Source organism: Ornithorhynchus anatinus, chromosome 1 (assembly GCF_004115215.2).
Source record: "Ornithorhynchus anatinus isolate Pmale09 chromosome 1, mOrnAna1.pri.v4, whole genome shotgun sequence".
Classification (NCBI taxonomy): Eukaryota; Metazoa; Chordata; class Mammalia; order Monotremata; family Ornithorhynchidae; genus Ornithorhynchus; species Ornithorhynchus anatinus.
In genome coordinates, this window is record NC_041728.1 from 65930762 (window position 1) to 65953254 (window position 22493).

General features: G+C 45.0%; 1 protein-coding gene across 2 annotated transcripts in view; it reads right to left on the reverse strand.

The window, feature by feature from the left end:
• The window catches only part of MRPS5 (mitochondrial ribosomal protein S5), a 97743-nt gene that overhangs the window by 63756 nt on the left and 11494 nt on the right, over nucleotides 1-22493 (reverse strand). For both annotated transcript variants that reach the window (XM_029074397.1, XM_029074393.1), the window contains one exon: nucleotides 19928-20059. In XM_029074397.1, the coding sequence (XP_028930230.1) occupies nucleotides 19928-20059 (132 nt within the window). The remainder of the gene's footprint in view (nucleotides 1-19927; nucleotides 20060-22493) is intronic.

Genomic DNA, 22493 nt, shown 5'->3' on the forward strand with positions numbered 1-22493 from the left:
TTCCCTCTTCAAAACCTTACTTAAAAATCACCTCCTCCAAGAGGCCTTCCCAGACTGAGCTCCTCTTCCCCCTCTACTCCCTCTGCCATCCCCCCTTTACCTCTCCGCAGCTAAAGCCTCATTTTCCCCTTTTCCCTCTGCTCCTCCACCTCTCCCTTCCCATCCCCACAGCACTGTACCCGTCCGCTCAACTGTATATATTTTCGTCACCCTATTTATTTTGTTAATGAATTGTACATCGCCTTGATTCTATTTAGTTGCCATTGTTTTTACGAGATGTTCTTCCCCTTGACGCTGTTTAGTGCCATTGTTCTTGTCTGTCCGTCTCCCCCGATTAGACTGTAAGCCCGTCAAACGGCAGGGACTGTCTCTATCTGTTGCCGACTTGTTCATCCCAAGCGCTTAGTACAGTGCTCTGCACATAGTAAGCGCTCAATAAATACTATTGAATGAATGAATATTGAATGAATGAATGAAATGAGCGCGGTGCCAACGGGACACCGGACTGATCCCCTGCTGAAGTCTCCAGGGTTTTTAATGATGATGTTGGTATTTGTTAAGCGCTTACTATGTGCCGAGCACTGTTCTAAGCGCTGGGGTAGACACAAGGGAATCAGGTTGTCCCACGTGGGGCTCACAGTCTTAATCCCCATTTTACAGATGAGGGAACTGAGGCACAGAGAAGTTAAGTGACTTGCCCACAGTCACACAGCCGACAAGTGGCAGAGCTGGGATTCGAACTCATGAGCCCTGACTCCAAAGCCCGTGCTCTTTCCACTGAGCCACGTGACTTCCTATCGGGCTGGGAGACCAGGGCCTTCCCCCAGAGTTTCTTGAGTAGCTTCCCCAGGCTGACCGGTGACCGCTCGACATCAAATGAGAAGCCAGGCCAGGTGCTAACGCAGTCCTGTGAATGTAATGCCCACATTGAGTCAACTTCAGACCGAATCAATGTTCCCCGCAACGATCCGAGGGAGACGTGGACATTAATCGGGTTAATGGCTCGTACGTCTAGGTTTGAAAGAATGGCTCTTCTAATAAAAGGGCTCCATTACAATCGTAATAACTGAATCGTATCAGCTGCATTAAAACATATTCTTTTAATTTCAGAGACAAATTGCTGCTATCTCCTTGCTTGTAAAATTAACTGAATGCACTTTACTTGAATGCACTACTCGAAACTCTTTATACTGCAGAGGAAGACAGATATGGGAAAGAACAATCCTAACGGTTGAGGTCACCTAATTTTACTGAAGAGCTGTACCGCACTTCCCCTGGTACAAGTAACTTGAAGATCTTCCCACTATACTCTGTTCTACCACCATTTAGGTTATATTTATTTATACTTATATGTATTAATATTCATGTCTGTCTCCCCCTCTAGAGGTTGTTGTGGTCAGAGAATGGGTCTTACTGTTATATTGTACTCTTCCAAATGTTTAGTACATGCTCTGCACACAGTAAGCGCTCACTAAATTCCAGTGATTGGTGGCACTGGCACCACATAGCCTGATGGCAATAATAATAATAATGGTACTTGTTAAGCGCTCACTAAGTGCCAAGCACTGTTCTAAGAGCCGAATGACCGGGAAGCATTGATCTCTGCTGCCCACTTCCTCAGGTGGCGGGGACACTGCTGGGTCTCCTAGACTGGCAGATCCTTGAGGTCCAGAATCATGTCGTCGACTTCTCTTCAAAATACCTAACAGAACCCTCAGCGCAGAGCAGGCACTCAATAAATGCCCTGAGCTGACTGGAAGACAGATACCAATAGCCGCCAAATCTTCTGGATTGATCAGAAACACCAGGCCCAGGCTGGGTGAGGGAATAATAATAATGGTAATAACCGTGGTGTTTGTTAAGCACTTTCCATGTGCCAAACACTGTTCGCGGTGCTGGGGTAGATACAAGATCATCAGGTCCCACATCGGGCTGGCACTCTAAGTAGGAGGGAGAAGAGACATTGAACCCCATTTTACAGATGAGGGAACTGAGGTAAAGAGAGGGGAAGTCACTTGCCCAAGGGGACACAGAAGACAAGTGGCGGAGCCGGGATTAGAATCCAGATCCTCTGACTTCCCGGCCTAAGATCTTTGAGACTAGTTCCCTCCCTTAGTTCTTCCTCTGTCAGCATTTCCTCATGCCCTTGATTTCTTCTTTTCCTTTTTCCCTTTCTCCCACTTCCTTGCCCTCTCCCACCTTTTCTCTGATCTCACTTCACCTCAGGTGACTACGTTTATGAGGCTGCCATCTTTGAGGGTAGGAGCCATACCTACAACTTCTTTGAAAAACCCAGCTTAGTACAATGACCTGCCCAAAGTGTGGCTCAGTAGCTAATACTAATAATAATAATTACTATTTTGGCGCTTGTTTGGCGACAACTAAATGCCAAGCACTATTCTATTCTTAAACCCCATCTTTCAGATGAGGTAATGGAAGCCCAGAGAAGTGAAATGACTTGCCCAAGGTCACACAGCGAAGCAGCGAGGCTTAGGGGAAAGAGCAGGGGCTTGGGAGTCAGAGGTGATGGGTTCTAATCCCGGCTCCACCACTTGTCAGCTGTGTGACTTTGGGCAAGTCACTTAACTTCTCTGGGCCTCAGTTACCTCATCTGTAAAATGGGGATTAAGACTGTGAGCCCCACATGGGACAAACTGATAACCTTGCATCTCCCCCAGCGCTTAGAACAGAGGTTGGCACATAGTAAGGGCTTAACAAATATCAACATTATTATTATGTGGAGCTGGGATTAGACCCCATGTTCTTCTGACTCCCAGGCCCGCTCTCTAACCACTAGGCCATGCTGTTTCTGACTGACCGACAAACCCTGGTCATTTTGTCTGAATCCCTCTTAAGGGGATCTCTCCCCTGCTCCTGGTCGGCCCGTCTTGGGCCATTTTCTTGGCTCCTCACAACAACGCTGAGGTTCTGTCTTCATTGGCCACGTCTTGGCAGCTGGATAGCGTTCCTCTTGGACTGCTCCAAGAGGCCACGCTAACATTCCGTCTCGGATTCCCGGTTACCTTCCACGACCTCCACAGTTCTTCTCTTCACACCATCTGCTCCCTCCTACATACACCAGCAATGGAACGCAACCACAGAATTCCTCGCTTTCTCAAACCACCGAGAGCCTCATTTTCCCTTCCTTTGTCTTATTCTTTTTCAAGGGTTACAACCCGCCAGCAGACGGATCACTCAGGATGGGGTTCAAGAGGCCTTGGCATTTTCCCACAGAATGACAGGAGTGTTTTGCCTTTACACACTTGTTTACATCTTTTCGAAATCCAACAGAACATAAGAGCTGGGTATCGATTTTGCCTCCCGGGCTACCAAGCATGCTAAGAAGATATACAAAACATTTCTGCAATGAGGGACGGCAATATTCGTCATTGAAATTTCCACATCATCATTCTTCCAGAATGCTCGATACTTTATATCACTTAAAGGAATGCCCAGAAATATGGTACACATGCTCACCACAGCACTGAAATCTAATTATTAAACTATCACTTTTCCAATTTAAATGAATGTCAAGGACTGGGGGAAAAACAATCAAACAAATGGTGCTTAAGATATTACCCAAATCAAATGCTTATGATATAAAACTACAAATGAGGAAATAAGCCACCAAAAGGCACCTGAAAGAAAGGGATGATAAAGCGCTGGAAGGACTGTGGGAGGGCATACTAAACAGGAGACCAAAATACTTCAATCTTTCTTTCCCAGCTTCAAAGGAGAGGAAAACAATTCCACAGCAAAACCAAGACAGGGCAGGACAGCTCAAATCTGTCATTAATCCAAGAAAGAATAAAGCAAAATGTTGATTCTTTGCTTCTAAAACTACTTAATTCTATGATACTTCACCATGCGTCACACGTAACCCAAACCACTTATGGTATTACAGGGCAAAAACCTTGACATAAATTGAATTCTCAGGACCACACAATTACCAAACACTAAGTAGTAGTAGAAATGCTATTTATTAAGCGCTTCCCACATGCAGAGCACTGTTTGAAGCACCAGGAGCGAATACACAAGTGGAAATTAGAAGCAGTCCCTTCCCTGGGGGCTCACAATCCAAAAGTGACTCATAATCAAAATCAATTAATAGTATTTACTGAATGGCTATTGTGTGCAGAGGACTTTGGGGAGTAAAACGGAATCAATATAAATGATTCGCTGCCCTCAAGGAGCTCCCAATCTAGTGTGTGTAGTTTGAGGGACGGAGAAATATAATAATAAAAATGATAGAATTTGTTAAGTGCTTACTAAGTGCTCTAAGCTGTGGGGTAGATACAACCTAATCAGGTTGGACACAGTCCATGTCCCACGTAGGACTCACAGTCTTAAACCCATTTTACAGATGAAGTAACTGAGGTCTAGAGAAATAAAGTGACTTGCCCAAGGTCACACAGCAGACAAGTGGCGGAGTGGGGATTAGAGCTCCTCCGACTCTCAAGCCCGTGCTCTTTCCACTAGGCCTAAAATAAGACTCCTGTGGTACTTTACATTTTCTTCTCGGGTAATCCCACCACAATCAACTCTACTTCCCAGAAAATGAAAATATTAGTAATTGGTCATAAATCACTTATATTATGCTTATCTATAATTATTTTCAGTTGTTACGGTTTCTCATCCAAAAGAGCCCACCGCAACACTTCAGTTGGTTTGTGCTTGCTGGAATGCGTGCCTCTGAATAATGGTGTGCTGTATCAATCGATAGTATGTACTGAGTGCTCAATGTGTGCAGAGCACTGAACTAAGTTCATTCATTCATTCAATCGTATTTATTGAGTGCTTCCTGTGTGCAGAGCACTGTACTAAGTGCTTAGGAGTACAATATAACAATAAACAGACACATTTCCTGCCCAAGAGCTTCCAGTCTAATGTGCCTTCTGATTCTGTTGTAGTGTGCTCTCCCAAGTGTGTAGTTCAGTGCTCTGCACATAGAAAGCACCCAATCCATACCCTTGATTTATTTTTTCTCATGATCCTGAATCTTCTATCTCCCCCAGCTCCAAGCCCAGAGAAAGGCCTTAATAAACAGCATAAAGGAAGGCATTATCCGATTCACAATAACCTCAACCATCACACTTCTGTAAGGACAACATAACTTCTCGTACTGGTATATTTTTCCTTGTCAATGGTAAGATCGTTTTATTTGCTTAAAAAATATTACCCTGCTCAAATCAAAATCCCATTCTGAAATACTTAATCTTTTAGATGTTCCTAAGGTATATAAAAGGTCTCCTATGATAATATACCAGTAAAAGTTGAAATTGTTCAGCTATTATAAAAGAGTGCCAGAAATACTGATTTTTGACTGTAAAAACTGTGATACGATTGAATTTGTAACTACTCATGTTAGGGTCATGTAAAAATCAATAGCTTAACTGCTTTTCTAAAATGATTCAACTCAAAAGGCAAAGCCTCATGGAGAGCGAGCAGCCCACACACACCATATGATAATAAATAAATAAAAATAAAAAACCAGCATGGGGAGAATGAAAGTACAGTACCAAAACTTACTTCAAGTAGGGCAAAGAAAATAAGAGTAAAACTCTACTATTCACAGACTTTAAAATGGAAAAATAACAAAAGTCAAATCACCGTCCTCGTTATATGGATTCACAGAGCAAAGGGAAGCAGTGTGCCTTAGTGAATAATAATAATGATAATTATGGTTTTTGTTAAGTGCTTACTATGTGCCAAGCACTGTTCTAACCGCTGGGGGTAGATACAAGGTAATCACGTTGTCCCACGTAGGGCTTACATGCATCATCCCCATTTTACAGATGAGGCAACTGAGGCACAGAGAAGTGAAGTGACTTGCTCCAAGTCACAGAGCTGACAAGTGGCAGAGGCAGGATTACAACCCACAGCCTCTGACTCCCAAGTTCTTTCCACTAAGCCAGGGAAGTGCTTAGTACACTGTTTTGCACACAGTAAGCCCTCAAGAAATACACCTGAATGAATGAACAAAGGGAGCGAATCCCAGACAAAGAGACTGAGAGACACACACGCAGTCAGTGGTATAAGCCCTGTAGACTGTAAGCTTGTTATGGGCACGGAATGTGTCTGTTTATTGTTGTACTGTACTTTCCCAAGCACTCAGAACAATGCTCTGCAAACAGTTAGGGCTCACTAAATGCGATTGAATGAAAGTATAAGAAGGCTAGGCCCTTCATTTGCCACCAAATCTACCTTGAGTCAACACTCCATCACCATTTTTCTTTAGAAGAGATCACTTGGCCTTAATGAAAGTGACAGAAGGAGAGCTAGGCGGTTTTCAAAAATATCACTAAGCCCTTAAACTACTAAAAGACAAAAAACAAAACATGAAGAACAATGACCTTGGAGGAAAATAAAAAGAGTACATTGCTTCCTTGAAAATAAATCTCCAGGTTTATTGCATCTTTTGGTCACCCAAGGGAAGTCTCTGTTCTGTATTCCTTAAATCGCTCATTGTTTGATTACCCAACCAAGCAAAAATAAGGGAGGAAAAACTAACAAAATCTGTGATCTCCTTTGAAATTCATTTTATTAAAACTTTCCTAATTTCTCAATATATCATTCAGGAGCATGTTGGTTTCTTAGATTACCTCGCACTGCCGGTTTTTAACTTTCTCTTAAGGAGGGATCTGATACTGTACCGATGCAGTCTGTCCCGCTGTAGATCCGGTCGGGTCATTTAAAGCATCTACGTGCAAAAAATAATCAAAGCCATCGCAGACGACCCCAGCCAGAATGCCCTTCAAAAGATGATCCTACTTCTTAAAAGATACTTTTTTTTTCAAGAATAGAACAAACGGAGAGAGTGGAAAAGAAATAATGTGCTGGAAGCCAACCGCATAAGCCAACCACAGAGAAGCAGCATGGCTCAGTAGAGCCTGGCCTGGGAGTCAGAAGGTCATGGGTTCTAATCCCAGCTCCGCCTCGTGTCTGCTTTGTGACCTTGGGCAAGTCACTTCACTTATCCGTGCCTCAGTTACCTCATCTATATAATGGGGATTGAGACTGTGAGCCCTGCGTGGGACAGGGATTGTGTCCATTCCAATTTGCATGGACTCCAGCGCTTAGTAGAATGCCTGGCACATGGTAAGTGCTTAACAAATACCATAATTATTCTTATTATTATTACCCCTGAAGGAGTCAAAAATGACTTGAAACCCAGCTGGCACTGGGATATGAACAGAATTCCTCTCATTCTCCCAAAGGGCTGAGGTTCGACCACCTCCATGGGGGGACAAGGTGGACAGCAGCCTCGTCGTGGGCTGGCCCCTGACGGGCTGCCAGCCCCCAGGGGATGAAGAATGGGCATCGATTCCGACAACGGCACCGTGACGGGTGGTTCCCCGCTGGCCCCCGCGACTAGGACACCCGAAGCTGTGGAAAAAGCCCGGACCCGGGAATCAGAAGGACACTGGTCCTAACCCCGGCTCTTCCATGTGTCTGTTCTGTGACGTTGGGCAAGACGCTTCATTTCTCTGGGCCTCGGTTCCTTCATCTGCAAAATGGGGATTAATAATAATAATAATAATAATAATGTTGGTATTTGCTAAGTGCTTACTATGTGCTGAGTACTGTTCTAAGCGCTGGGGTAGACACAGGGGAATCAAGTTGTCCCACGTGGGGCTCACAGTAATCCCCATTTTACAGATGAGGTAACCGAGGCACCGAGAAGTTAAGTGACTTGCCCTAAGTCACACAGCTGACAAGTGGCCGAGGCGGCATTCGAACCCATGACTTCTGACTCCAAAGCCCGTGCTCTTTCCACTGAGCCACACTGCTTCTGTTGAGCCACACTGCTTCTGTAAGACAGTGGTCCAACGACTGTGGTCCAACCTGATTAGCGTGCACCTACTCCAGTGTGGAGTCCAGTGCCTGGCACATAGTGAGCACTTTACAAATACCATTTGGGGGGGGAAAAAACCACCACCAAAAAAACCACCAGCACCACACCATTGCTGCTATCCACCACGACTGGCCTGGCGCTGGCGATGAAAATAAACAGGGGTGGCCGCTAGGGAATGCTCCTTCAGGAAATATTGCCAATGATGTCATTGCACCACACAGAGCTGGGGTGGGAGCGTGGGGGATGGATGGATGTGGCGTCTGGGGGTGGCACATTCAATTGTTGCCTCGAGAAAGCCAAATGTCTGACGTTGGCCCTCTTCTCATAATAGATTTCTGCACTGCAAATCAAAATTCGCCATTGTTTTGAGCCGAAAAGTAAATTTAAAAAGTTAATCATTACATCAGTGTCACAGGAGAGCATTATAGCCTTAGCAGTTCATGAAGACAGAATAATGACAATTTTGATGAGCAAGTAGGGTAGCTTTGGGTTAAACATGGGACTGTGCATAATGAGGGGTTAGGGAGGAATGGTCTTCCAATTGTCTATCTCGGAGAACAGAGAAACCCTCTTTTTCACTAAAATTCATTGGCAGGAAGTTGCGAACGTGTTTTTGACATAAGAAATAAACAACACTGAATAACTAAATGACGGAAAATTTCACACCCTAGAAAACAGTACGAATTTGCCTAGCGGATACGATGTACTTTTAGATTTAATCAGTGTCTAAATACTGGGTAAATTAAAACAAAACATCAATATTTAACCACTTAACTTCCCCCACAGCGATTTCCAACATTAAACACTTCTCTACAATGGCTTGAAGTCCTCAAAAAATATATGTACGTTCAGAAAACTTTAAAGTAGTCTCCCCAGTGTAAAAATTGAGTCACCTCAATGCAGGGGAGAACAAATGCTATATTAAGTGACAACTAGTTTCCTTTCTTCAGGAATTAAGACTAGGAGTAGTGACTGGATTTACTAAAGGGCAACTTTAACATCGTTTTGACACGGTTTCACAGAATCTGCATTTCTGCTAACTGCTGAAAAGCTACCTGAGTCGGTGACTGCTAGCAGCGGGAGGATTTATACCTTGACATTTCTCTTATTTATGTCAATGTCTGTTTCCCCTAATCAACTGGAAGCTCCTTGAGAGGAGGGGTAACTTCTTCCAACACCCACAATTACCACTATTAGTAGTAACATTATTAGGGGAGCTCTCTCCATCTGATCCAGTTCCCAATCAATCGTGTTTATTGACTACTTACTGTTTGGGAGAGTACGATATAACAATATAGTGGATAGATAGATTTCCTGCCCACCACGAGCTTACAATATAGAAGCATGGTGTAGGAATACAGCTCGGACCTGGGAATCAGAAGGTCATAGGTCCTTTGGCTCCCCGGCCTGTGTTCTATCCACTGGGCAACACTGCTTCTCTACATAGCTGTCTCTTTCTTTTACTGTGCTAATTTGGACATTTTCCCCTTCTTGCTCATGCTGTATTCTGCTTGCCCGCACAGTGGCAGAGAATATTTATTGCTGACTTTTAAGCAGTTTAATTGCATTAGAGAAAACCTAATGCTTTTTTCTCTGATGAGTACAAGACCAACGTTAAGTGATAATATGGAAGCATTCTATTTCTCTGGTTCCTCTTCATTTTGTTTTTATCATCACCGTTTTAGATCAGCATAATTAATCAGTGGGTACTTTTTCTGCATGCATTTTCACTCTTTCAAAATCACTTCATGATTATTGTACCTTTTCCCAGTCATTTTTTCTCCATCTCCAACCTCAACCAAATCTTAATATCACTTCCCTCCACTGGCACAGGAGGGAATCTAAGCTGATAACGTCACTCATGGTTTACCTCAATCAATGATATTTACTCAATGCCTACGGTGTGCGGTGCACTGCATAAGCGCTTGGGAGAGTACAATATAAGCTGGTAGACACATTCCATGTCCTCTAAGAAAAGCAGCGTGGTTACTGGAAAGGCCTAGGAGTTAGAGGGCGTGGGCTCTATCCCCGACTCTGCCACTTACCTTCCGTGTGACCTTGGGCAACTCACTTAACTTCTCTGGGCCTCCATTCCTTCATCTGTAACATGGGGATTCAATTCTATTCTCCCTCCTACTTGTGGGATCTGGATATTTTCTATCTACCCCAGCACTTAGTACAGTGCTTGGCACATAGTATTTAACAAATACCACTGTTTTTATTAGCAAGCTTTCAGTCTAGAGGGGGACACAGACAATATCATACATAATTTACAGATATTTACCAAAGAACTGTGGGGCTGACGGGTGACTATCAAGTCCCCAAAGGGTACAGATCTAAGTGCACAGACAAGGTAGGAAGAGGGAGTTGGGGAAAAGAGGGCGGAAAAACAGAAAAACTCACCCATTTGTTAAAAACCCCTTCAACTGATCAGGCTGGCTCTGAGTCTCCCTCGTCCTCAAGACTGTCGCCCTTCACGGAGCTCTGAGCACAGTATCCGAGACGAGGAAATGTGCCTGTCATATCGTTCTAGTGTACTCTCCCAAGTACGGGGTATGGTGCTCTGCACATAGTAAGCGCTCAATTGAAACCACTGATTGATTGATTGATTAGCAGAGGCCCAGGTCCCGGCAGCAGTAGAGAGGTGCCCACAGGGTGGAGAGTGATGGCACGAGCAGCTATTGGTCACTCAGGGGAATGGGATACTGTCCCGAAGCAGTGCAACTTAATGGACAGAGCAAGGACCTGGGTTCTAATCCTGGCTTTGCCACACGCCGGCTGTGTGACCTTGGTTAAGTCACTTCGATTCCCTGGTTCCCAGCTGCCTCATCTGTAAAATGGGGATTAAGAGTGTGAGCCCCATGGGGGACAGGGACTGTGTCTAACCTGATTAACTTGTAGTGGATAGAGCACAGGCCTGGGAATGAAAAAGTCATGGGGTCTAATCCCCACTCTGCCACTTGTCTGCTTGGGACCTTGGGCAAGTCGCTTCACTTCTCTGGGCCTCAGTTCTCTCATCTGTAAAATGGGGATTGCGATTGTGAGTCCCATGTGGGACAAGGGACTGTGTCCAACCTGGTTTGCCTGTATCCACCCCAGTGCTTAGTACAGTACCTGGCACAGAGTAAGTGCTTAACAAATATCATTCTTCTTCTTATCTACTCCAGTGCTTAGAATAGTGCTTGGCACAACGTAAGCACTTGACAAGTACTGTAATTATTATTATTATGATGTCATGATGCCATTCAGGCCACGTAAGGGAGGTATGCCCGAAACTAGAGCGTTTCTCTGGGGACGGGGCGGAGGTCCTGCCCTCCATCACTCCAGACCCACTGGGCTTTCTTCCCAGGTTTCCGTTAGCCCGGGTACCACTTGTGAGCCATAGGACTTGGCAGTAAGAGATGAAGGAAGGAGCAGTATGGCCTAGTGGCTAGAGCACGAGCCTGGGAGTCAGAAGACCTGAGTTTTAATCCCTGCTCTGCCCCTTGTCTGCTTGTGACCATGGGCAAGTCACTTCACTGGGCCTCTGTTCCCTCATCTGGAAAATGGGGATTCAATACCTGTTCTCCCTCTCAATTAGAGTGGGAGGCCCTTGTGAGTCCTGATTAGCTTGTATCTACCCCAGGGATTAGTACACTGTCTGGCACCTAGTAAGCGCTGAACAAATGCCATTAAACAAAAAATAGTGAAGGGAGTTTGAATGTTTAAGACGACAGATAATGGACACAAAGTCAACCGGGATTAAGCCAGTAACAGCGAGCGGTCAGAGCAGCCGAAAATCAGGCCGCCTGGTTTCGAATGAGATCAGTGGTCAGGATTAGCACATGGTTCAAAAGTACGGCCAATAATAATAGTAATAAAAATTACAGCATTTGCTAAGTGCTTACTATGTGCCAGGCACCGTACTAAGCACTAGGGTGGACACAAGCAAATCAGGTTGGTCCCATGTGGGGCTCACAGTCTCAATCCCCATTTAACAGATGAGGTAACTGAGGCCTAGAGAAGTGAAATGGCTTGGCCAAGGTCTCACAGCAGACAAGTGGGGGAGCCAGGATTAGAACCCATGTCCTCTGACTCTCAGGCTCAGGCTCTATCTACTACAACATACTACTCCTAGCACCGTCTCCACAGGACTGAATTGCTAATTATTCACTGTTCTGTCATGGCACTATTCTCTGATGAATTTCTTAAATGAACGACAGGGTCTATCTTTTTAAAGGATTTCCTCCTTAGGCTTTATCTGCAGTCTGGTAATAATAATAATAATGATAATAATAATGATTATAGCATTTGTTAAGTGCTTACTATATACTAGGCACCACTAAGCCCTGGGGTGGCTTCACGCAAATCGGGCTGGACACAGTCCTGACCCCACATGTGTCTCACCTTCTTAATCCCCATTTATAGATGAGGAAATTGAGACCTAGAGAAGTGAAGTGACTTGCCCAAGGTCACACAGTAGACCAGTGAAGGGGGCAGAATTAGAATCCAGGTCCTCTGACTCCCAGGACCATGATCTATCCACTAGGCCATGTTGCTTCTCTAACTACTAGCTAAGCTACTACCTATGGGTTCCACCTTTAACCCAGGGGCTGACGATATGGATTTCGCTTCCTTTCCAAAATGCTGCCGTCCTTATTTCCATAATCAAAATGCAAGAACATTTTCCCTGACAGTATTACTTTTCAATCATGCAAGAAAGATTGCTTTCGGAGGGCTCTCCGAATGTATTTATATTTGGTTTCAATTTATGGGTTACAATCCAAACACCCCAATTGTAACTGATGGGCTACGGCTTACAAAAACAATATGCTGTTCTATAATTATTTTCAGTCAGTGTTTCACTTGAAAATGATCATTTTATGGGACGAGCCAAATGCCCAATTTTACAGTCTATAAACTGGATGACTATTTCATTTACTCTGAGGTGATGAACACACCAAGGAGGGCAATGAGAAAATCCCTGAAGAATGTGAGAACTGAGAAAAGCCTTCCAGAATATAATCGCCCCCGTGGCTCACACAGCGCCATTTAGATCACGGAGAGGGTAAGGGGGTGCCTGCTTGTATACTGGGAGAAGTCGTGGATAGACCGCAGGCCTGGGAGTCAGAAGGTCATGGGTTCTGCCACTTGTCTGCTGTGTGACCGTGGGCAAGTCACTTCACTTCTCTGGGGCTTCAGTTACATCTGGAAAATGGGGATTGAGACCACGAACCCCACGTGGGACAGGGACTGGGCCCAACCGGACTGGCTTGTATCCAGCCCGGCGCTTAGTACGGCGCCTGGCACTTAGTAAGCACTTAAATGTCACGATTCCCACGAGCTTAACGAGTCCCTTCAGGGTGGTGGACAGGAATCTATGGGCTCTGCAGAACTTCCCTTCCCACTTAGGTGGAGGCTTGCAATCGATAGCCGGTGTCCTGAAAGGGGGTGCGGCAAAGCAGCGTGCCTTAGTAGAAAGAGCCTGGGCCTGGGTTCTAATCCCAGTTCCACCACTTCTCTGCTGTATGACCTTGGTCAAATCACTTTACGTCTCCGTGCCTCATTTTCCAACTTCAAAGTAGGGATTCAATCCCTGTTCCCCCCTCCTACAGACTTTGAACCCCATATGGGACAGAGACTGTCCAACTTGATTAACTATGATCTCTCCCAGCGCCCAGAACAGTGCTTGACACCTAGTAAGCATTTAACAAATACTGTTTAGACGCAGCGAGGTCTTGTGGATAGAGCACGGGCCTGAGAGTCAAAAGGACCTGAGTTCTACTCCTGGCTTTGCCCCTTGTCTGCTGTGTGACCTTGGGCAAGTCACTTCATTTCTCTGGGCCTCATCTGGAAAATGAGGGTTAAGGCCATGAGCCCCATGTGAGACAGGAACTGTGTTCCAACCCGATTATCTTTTATCTACCCCAGTCCTTAGGACAGTGCCTGGCACATAGTAAGTGCTTAACAGATACAATTATTACTGTTACTATTATTATTAGGGGAAGCCAACCGCAGAATCGGAGGCAGGTTTGAAAGCACACACTCTTGGGTCCTCCGGGTTGGCCTGCTGAACCCGGTCACCAGGCTAGGGTCGGGGGGGGATCCAGCTTCGATGGCCAAAGATAAAATCCATACCTTTAAAAAGAAGTCGTAGCTGCTTGTTGATAAAAAAAAAAAAAAAAAAACATTAGGAGAAGCAGCATGGCCTAGTGGAAAAAGCATGGGTTTGGGAGCCGTAGGATCTGGGTTCTGATCCCGCCTCTGCCTATTGCTTGCTGTGTGACCACGGGCAAGTCACTTAATTTCTCTGTGCCTCAGTTCCCTCATTTGGAAAATGGGGGATTCAAAACCTGTTCTCCCCGCTACTTGGATTTGGAGGTCCATATGAGACATGGACTGTGCCCAACCAGATTAACTTGCAACTTAGTGTTTCGAACACTGTCTGGTGGATAGTAAGCACTTAAAAGTGAATAATAATGACAATGAATTTAGATGCCTTTCCAGCTCTCAATAATAAACCAATCACTCATATTTACTGAGTGCTTACTGTGTGCGCAGCACTGTACTAAGCCCTTGGGAGAATAAAATGTAACATTTTGACATTCTATTACAGGACAGAGTACGTTTTTTCCTTCAACTATAAACACATTGACCATGACAGACTGAAAGGGAAGTAAAAAGTAATGGGTTTTAAGAAAAATAAATCTTAATATTATGGAATAACATGAATGAAAAAATGCAATATTTTAAAAGTGAAACCTTTGAAAGAGCAAACGTAAAACCCAAAGGAAAAGATATATTTCTTTGCTCTACTGTAAAATCAATGAGGCAGTTCTTCCACTAAGAAGATTCAGTTAACATAACCTTAAATTATAGTTTTATTCAGCCTTGAAGTGAAAAGAAATTTATTTGCATCTCTATGATACTTGTGCTTTGCATTCAGGGATGACGTCACTGATGGTGAATCAGTAGACGTTTACCCGTGGTTGAAGGGTCCAATATCAAACCAACAATTCCTTCTAAATCACGCACAGACAGAGGCAGAATTCTAAGTTTCTTCTAGGCAGAGAACGTATTCACCAATCAGTGGTATTTACTGGGAGCTCAACTAAGCACTTGGGAGAGTACAATACCACAGAGTTAGCAGGGAAGTTCCCTGCCCATAATGAGCTTACAGTCTAGAGGGGAAGACAGACAATAATATAAAGAAAAATGTCATAATATATTATTGAAAGATGCGTTCATCCCTTTTTCACATTCCTTCTCTCTCTCCATCCCGACAGTGATCCTTGGAGACTTCAATATCCACTTAGACGTTCACACTTTGCTCCCCTAATGCCAACCTATTCACTGTACCTCCATCTTGTCTATCTTGCCGCTGACCTCTCGCCCACACGGCGTCTGACCTGGAACGTCCTCCCTCTTTATATCCAACAAATACCCTCCTCTGCTTCAAAGCCTTATTGGAGACGTATTTCCCCCAAGAGGCCTTCCCTGCCTGAGCTCTCTTTTCTTTTTCTTCCACCCTCTTAGGACTTAGGAGCTGCGTCTTATCTATATACTCCTTGGCCCGACTGTCAGATAACGGCGATCTTCCGAGAGCCAAGGCTGAGCCGGTGAGCTGCTCGAAACCATTCATTCAATAATATTTATTGAGCGCTTACAATGTGCAGAACACTGTACTAAGCGCTTGGAATGGACAATTCGGCAACAGATAGAGACAATCCCTGCCCATTGACGGGTTTACAGTTTAATCAACTATATCTTCGCCCTTCTTCTGGCAGCCCCGGCTCCCGCCACCGAAGGAAAATAATAATGTTGGTATTTGTTAAGCGCTTACTAGGTTCAGAGCACTGTTCTAAGCGCTGGGGTAGATACAGGGGAATGAGGTTGTCCCACGTGAGGCTCACCGTCTTCATCCCCATTTTACAGACGAGGGAAGTGAGGCACAGAGAAGTGAAGTGACTTGCCCACAGTCACAGGGACACAGTGAAGTCTAGGAAAAAGAGCCCAGCCCTGAGAATCGGAGGATCTGGGTTCTACTCCTGGCTCTGCTGCCTGTCTGCTGTGTGACCTTGGGGAAGTCATTCCACTGCTCCGGGCCTCACTTTCCTCATCTGTAAAATGGGGTTGAGATCCAATTCCCTCCCCTATAGACTATGAGGCAGTCGGTCGGTCGATGGTATTTATGGGGTGCTTCTGCGCAGCACAGTACGAAGCGCTTGGGAGAGTACAATACCACAGCAAACAATCACAGTCCCTGCCCACAATAAGCTTATAGTCTAGAGGGCAGGGACTGTGCCCAAACTGATCATCTTGCACCCACTCCAGGGCTCAGTACAGATTTTGACACCCACCCACCACCATAATTCTTCTTTTCCTTCATGCTCCTGAGAATTAGCCAAGAAGGCAGGGGCTTTTGGGAATGGGAAGGACTCCCCAAGTATACACGGCTTTTTTCCTTCCTCTCTCCCTATTCCAAACGGTGACTCCCCCCGCCCCCCCCCCACCGCCCTACTGATGATAAGCCAGGGCCGGAGGGTTTCACCACTGTAACTGATAGACAACTCTCTTAGAACCGCTCGTTTTATAAGACAAAGGTCAACTTTTTTAGAGAAGTGGCGTGGCTCAGTGGAAAGAGCCCGGGCTTGGGAGTCAGAGGTCATGGGTTCGAATCCCGGCTCTGCCACTTGTCAGCTGTGTGACTGTGGGCAAGTCACTTCACTTCTCTGGGCCTCAGTCACCTCATCTGGAAAATGGGGATTCACTGTGAGCCTCAAGTGGGACAACCTGATGACCCTGTATCTTCCCCAGCGCTCAGAACAGTGCTCTGCACATAGTAAGCGCTTAACAATTACCAACATTATTATCTTGCTAAAGTCAATTATCTATATTAATGCCTGTCTCCCGCTCTAGACTGTTGCTCGTTGTGGGCAGGGAACAGATCCATTTATTATTGTATTGTACTCTCCCAAGCGCTTAGTACAGTGCTTTGCACATGGTAAGAGCTCAATAAATATGACTGAATGAACCAAAGGAGGACTTTCTCTACTTATTCCCCCATGGGTCGCTCCCTGATGTTGATGCCCACAGGATCAAGAGTATGTCGAGCGATTCCTGTGTGCAGATTGCCAGACTAAGTGCTTAGGAGAGAACAATACAACAGAGTTGGTGGACATATTTCCAGCGCAGGAGTAGCCAACTCGAGAAACTCTCACTCTAAGAAGTAATTCCTCTAACATTTTAACAAATTACATAATCACCTTTGCTGCTAAACAAAATAATCTATTGTAATGTCATGCCACGGTAAACCAGTTAATCAAATACATTTAGATGGCAGCATTCAAACATTGATAAACTGTACCAACCCAAGCATAACTCATAAAGGCTCCACCAGACTATATTCTCCACATTAAGCTATAATTGAACGTGATCTTACTTAATTTTTCTGCAATATACGTTCACGTCAGCAAAATGGTGCAAAATACGTACGTTACAGCTACAAAACGTGGGGCTTCGCTGCTTAGGGTAATTATGGAATTACCTTTTTTGGAGATTTTGTACTTTAGATTATAAGCTTGTTGTGGGCAGGGAATATGTTTACCAACTTTATTACATTGTACTCTCCCAAGCCCTTAGTACAGTGCTTCGCACAATAAGAGTTTAATAAATATGATTGATTACTCATCAAGATTAACAACAGCCTGGCATGATTTAGTTGGAATCTGTCCTAGAGGCACGAGGATGTACGAGAAGTCCTTTCGGTTCCCCAAGTACACGGCATCACGAACAAATTCTTCTATAATTATTATTCGGTTTGTTGTACGAAAGTGTCACAAGCCAGCCTTCCCCTTTTCAACAAAACTGGCACTTAAGACTAAGCTCCTTGTAGATATGGAGCATGACTACCACCTCTACTGTATTTTCCCAAGTGCTCAGTACACTGCTCGGCACACAGTTAGCACTCTATCAATAGCTCTGATAGATAATTAGCAATAGAACCATAGATCTGGAAGAGCCTCACAGACCCTCTGATCCACGGTCCAAGGAAGTCAGTTTCTTTCTTTCTTATCTTTCCTTTCTTTCTTTCCTTTTCTTCCTTTGTTTCTCTCTCCTTCCTTCTTTTCTCTCTCTCTCCTTCCTTCCTCTCCTTTCTTTTTCATTCTCTCATTCCTTCTTTTCTCTCTCTCTCCTTTCCTTTCTTTCTCTCTCCCTTCTTCCTTCCTCTCTCCTTCCTTCCTTCCTCTCTCCTTCCTTTCTTCCTTCCTTTCTCTCTCTCTCTCACCCAACACACACACATACTATTGAGCATGCACAAACCCACTACTTCAAACAGAAGCTTTTAATTCAATAGATTCCACTCTAATTCAACATATTCTCCCGCTTTAGGAGAGACAAGAGAGGAAGGAAAAGGGGAATGGGAAACAGCAGCTAATTCAACATACGGTCCTCTAGGCTGTAAGCTCCTTGCGGGCAGGGAACCTGACTACCAACTCTATTGTACTGTACTTTCAAGTGCTTAGTAGGGTGCTCTGCACACAGTAAGTGCTCAATCAATACGATGGACTCCTTGAAAAATGAGGGACTGAATGTGGAAGAGGAAAGGACAATAAAAGAAAACCATCAGTTTCCGTGACAGAAACCTGCACTTTCAGGACCACCTGGATTAGGTTAGGATTTGTGTCCCTTCCCCTTATCCTCCCCCTCCGGCACCTCTCTCTTCTTGATCTGTTTCCTTCCTATACTTGCCCTGATCCTTTTTGGAACCAACTCTTTGCCAAAGTGCTCCCTCTCCCTTCCTTCCCCACCTCGCTGAACACCTGCATTTAGTTGGTACTAAATGCAGAAATGGAATGTGCACATCCGATCTAATAATAACAATAATAATAAAGGTAGTTGTTAAGTGTTTACTATGTGTTGGTATTTTGTTAAGCGCTTACTATGTGCCGAGCACTGTTCTAAGCGCTGGGGTAAACACAGGGGAATCAGGTTGTCCCACGTGGGGCTCACACTTAATCCCCATTTTACAGATGAGGGAACTGAGGCACAGAGAAGTTAAGTGACTTGCCCACAGTCACACAGCTGACAAGTGGCAGAGCTGGGATTCGAACTCATGAGCCCTGACTCCAAAGCCCGTGCTCTTTCCACTGCGCCACGCTGCCAGGCACTGTTCCAAGCGCTGGGGTAGATACAAGATAATCGGGTTGGAAACGGCCCCTATCTCACATAGGGCTCACAGTCTTAACCCCCCATTTTCCAGATGAGGGAACTGAGGCCCAGAGAAGTCAACTCACTTGCCCAAGGTCACAAAGCAGGCAAGTGGCAGAGCTGGCATTCGACCCCATGACTTTCTGACTCCCAGGCCCGGGCTCTATCCACTGAGCCACGCTACTTCCCTATTTCCTATATGATTTCAGGAGTCAAGACAGGCACCCTCACGAGTCAGGGAAATAATTAATGGCAGCTAAACTGCTGCACTGACATATTTCTACCAGTGGTAGTAATTCTATTTATTAAGTGCCCTCTGGGTGGAATTCATTATAGAAGGATTGGGACAAGAGCAGCAGAACTGCCCACAAGCAGCTTACACTCTAATATACTCGTGGTGGTAGAAATAACAGCATTAGCACTAAAGAAACAGTATTTAAATACCTACTATGTGTTAAGCACCGTATTAAGCATGGGGAAAGAACTCATGAGAGGAAAACAGACAAGGCCCCAGAAACACAAGGGAGGTAAAACAATGGACAGAAAGCGACGTAAAAAGACAGAAGCGAGGAGTGTAGTAGACCTGCTGATGCAATGTCTCTAACTGCCCATCGGAGAACCGAACTTTGGTATCCAAACTCCCACTCCAGAGCGACTGACCGAGCGAAGAGGCCGAGGCTCCTCTCCTTCCCCTGAAAAACGAGCCCTAAAACCTAGATCGAACAACGACCGGCGTCCGAGTAATCGAATCGACCGGGCCTTTGGAAGGAAATCGAATGGATCGCAGACAGGCAAAATGAAAACGAGAACCAAGAAGTGCCAGAATCTTCTCTTTCCCTTACAGGAGTGTGGCTGTTTGTTTTATGACACCGTCTGACTTACGTTTATTGAAGAAACTGTACTGCCGATGTTGTTGCGCCGTAAGGTTGCCGGGAGCAAACACACAATACTGGGTGTGGAGAGCCCAAGACACGTTGGAGTGGCTGGTCCCAATTCTTGCCCATGACAAGTTGCCTGTGGAGGAAAAGAAAAGCTTTATCCTGCTTCCCAACCGAATGCACATTAATCAGGACAACAACATAAGGAAAGCCTGCCAACACGTGCCATCACATACCCAGAAACACAGCTCTAGTATAATTTCCCATGTTATGAATAATTACAATTAATAAGAATAATAACAGTTGTGGTATTTGTTAAGTGCTGGCTATGTGCCAGGCACTGTTCTAAGTACTGGGGTAGATACAAGCTAATTGGTTTGGACACAGTCCCCTTCCCACATGGGGCTCACAGTCTTACTCCCCATTTTAAGGATAAGGGAACTGAGGCCCAGCAAAGTGAAGTGACTTGCCCAAAGTCGCAAAACAGACAAGTGGCGGAGCCAGGGCTAGAACCTTCTGACTTCAAGGCCCAGGTTCTATCCCTAGGCCATGCCGCTTTTGAGTAATTAGGTCAACAACATAATAAAGAAAGCCTGCCAACAAATGCCATCACACACCCAAAAACACAACTCTCATGTCATTAATCATAAAATTATAATACTAAAAAAGAAATCATTTTGATATTTATTAAGTGATTATTCATTCAATCGTACTTATTCATTCATTCAATCGTATTTATTGAGCGCTTACTATGTGCAGAGCACTGTACTAAGTGCTTGGAAAGTACAATTCAGCAATAAAGAGAGACAATCTCTGCCCACACTGGGCTAACAGCCTACCTTATTAGAAGGTGGAAGACAGACATCAAAACAAGTAAACAGGCATCAATATAAATAAATAGAATTACAGATATATACGTATACATGTATATATAGATAAAACAAGTAAACATGTATGAATATAAATTTAAATAGAATTATAGATATATACATATGAATGCTGTGGGGCGGGGGGAGAGAACAAAGGGAGCGAGTCAAGGTGGTGCAGAAGGGACGGGGAGCAGAGGAAAAGGAGGGTTTAGTCTGGGAAGGCCTCCTGGAGGAAGTGAGCTCTCAGTAGGGCTTTAAAGGGGGGAAATGTGCTAGTTTGGTGGATCTGAAGAAGGAGGGCATTCCAGGCCAGAGGTAGGATGTGGGCCGGGGTGGATGGAGGCAGAGGTGAGAACGAGGCACCGTGAAGAGATTGGCAGAGGAGCAGAGTGTACGGGCTGGGCTGGAGAAGGAGAGAAGGGAGGTGAGGTAGGAGGGGGCAAGGGGATGGAAAGCTCTGAAGCCAAGAGTGAGGAGTTTTTGCTTGATACGGAGGTTGATAGGCAATCACTGGAGGTTTTTTGAGGAGGGGAGTGACATGCCCAGACAGTTTCTGTAGAAAGATGATCCGGGCAGCGGAATAAAGAATAGACTGGAGAAGGGAGAGACAGGAGGAAGGGAGATCCGAGAGGAGGTTGACACAATAATCCAGTCGGGATATCATGAGAGCTTGTACCAGCAAGATAGCCGTCTGGATGGAGAGGAAAGGATGGATCTTGGCGACGTTGTGAAGGTGAGACCGGCAGGATTTGGTGACGGACTGGATACGTGGGGTTGTGAGCGAGAGCGGAGTCAAGGAACACACCAAGGTTGTGGGCTTGTGAGAAGGGAAGGGTGACTGTGCTGCCTACAGTAATGGGAAAGTCAGGGAGAGGACAGAGTTTGGGAGGGAAGATAAGGAGCTCAATCTTGGACATGCTGAGTTTTAGGTGGCGAGAGGACATCCAGGTGGAGATGTCCTGAAGGCAGGAGGAGATGCGAGCCTGGAGGGAATGAGAGAGAACAAGGGAGGAGATAGAGATTTGGGTGTCATCTGCCTAGAGATAACAGTTGAAGCCTTGGGAGCGAATGAGCTCTCCAAGGGCGTAATTGTAGCTGGAGAATAGAAGGGGATCAAGAACTGAACCTTGAAGGACCCCTGCAGTTAGGGGTTATTATACTAAGTGTACTAAGTGCTAAGTACTGGGGGAGATACAAGGTAATTAGGTTGGACACAGTCCCCGTCCCACACTGGGCTCAGAGTATTAATCCTCATTTTACAGACGAGGTAACAGGTAAAGAGAAGTAAAGTGACTTGCCCAAGGTCACACAGCAAATAAGTGGCCGAGTGGGATTAGAACCCAGGTCCTTCCGACTCCCAGGCCCGGGCTCTATCCACTAGGCCATGAATGCTCACTGGTAGAAGTGGGTAGCAGTCATGAAAACATTCTACCTGGTAATCATTAATGGTATTTATTGATCACTTCCTGTGTGCAGGGCACTGTATTAAATGCTTGGGAGTACAAAAGAGTGACTTAAGTCAAGAAAGGCAGCCACGGGCATGATTTACTTAATGTGGGTGTTCTACATAAATGAAAATGACCCAATCTTTTCGTTTTGGAATTCAAATCACTTAAATTATGTTTTTGCTATCATTTTTACTTCCTTACGTAACCGCCCTTTAGCTTCCACAAGATAATGATTTCAACTTTATTTGTAAAA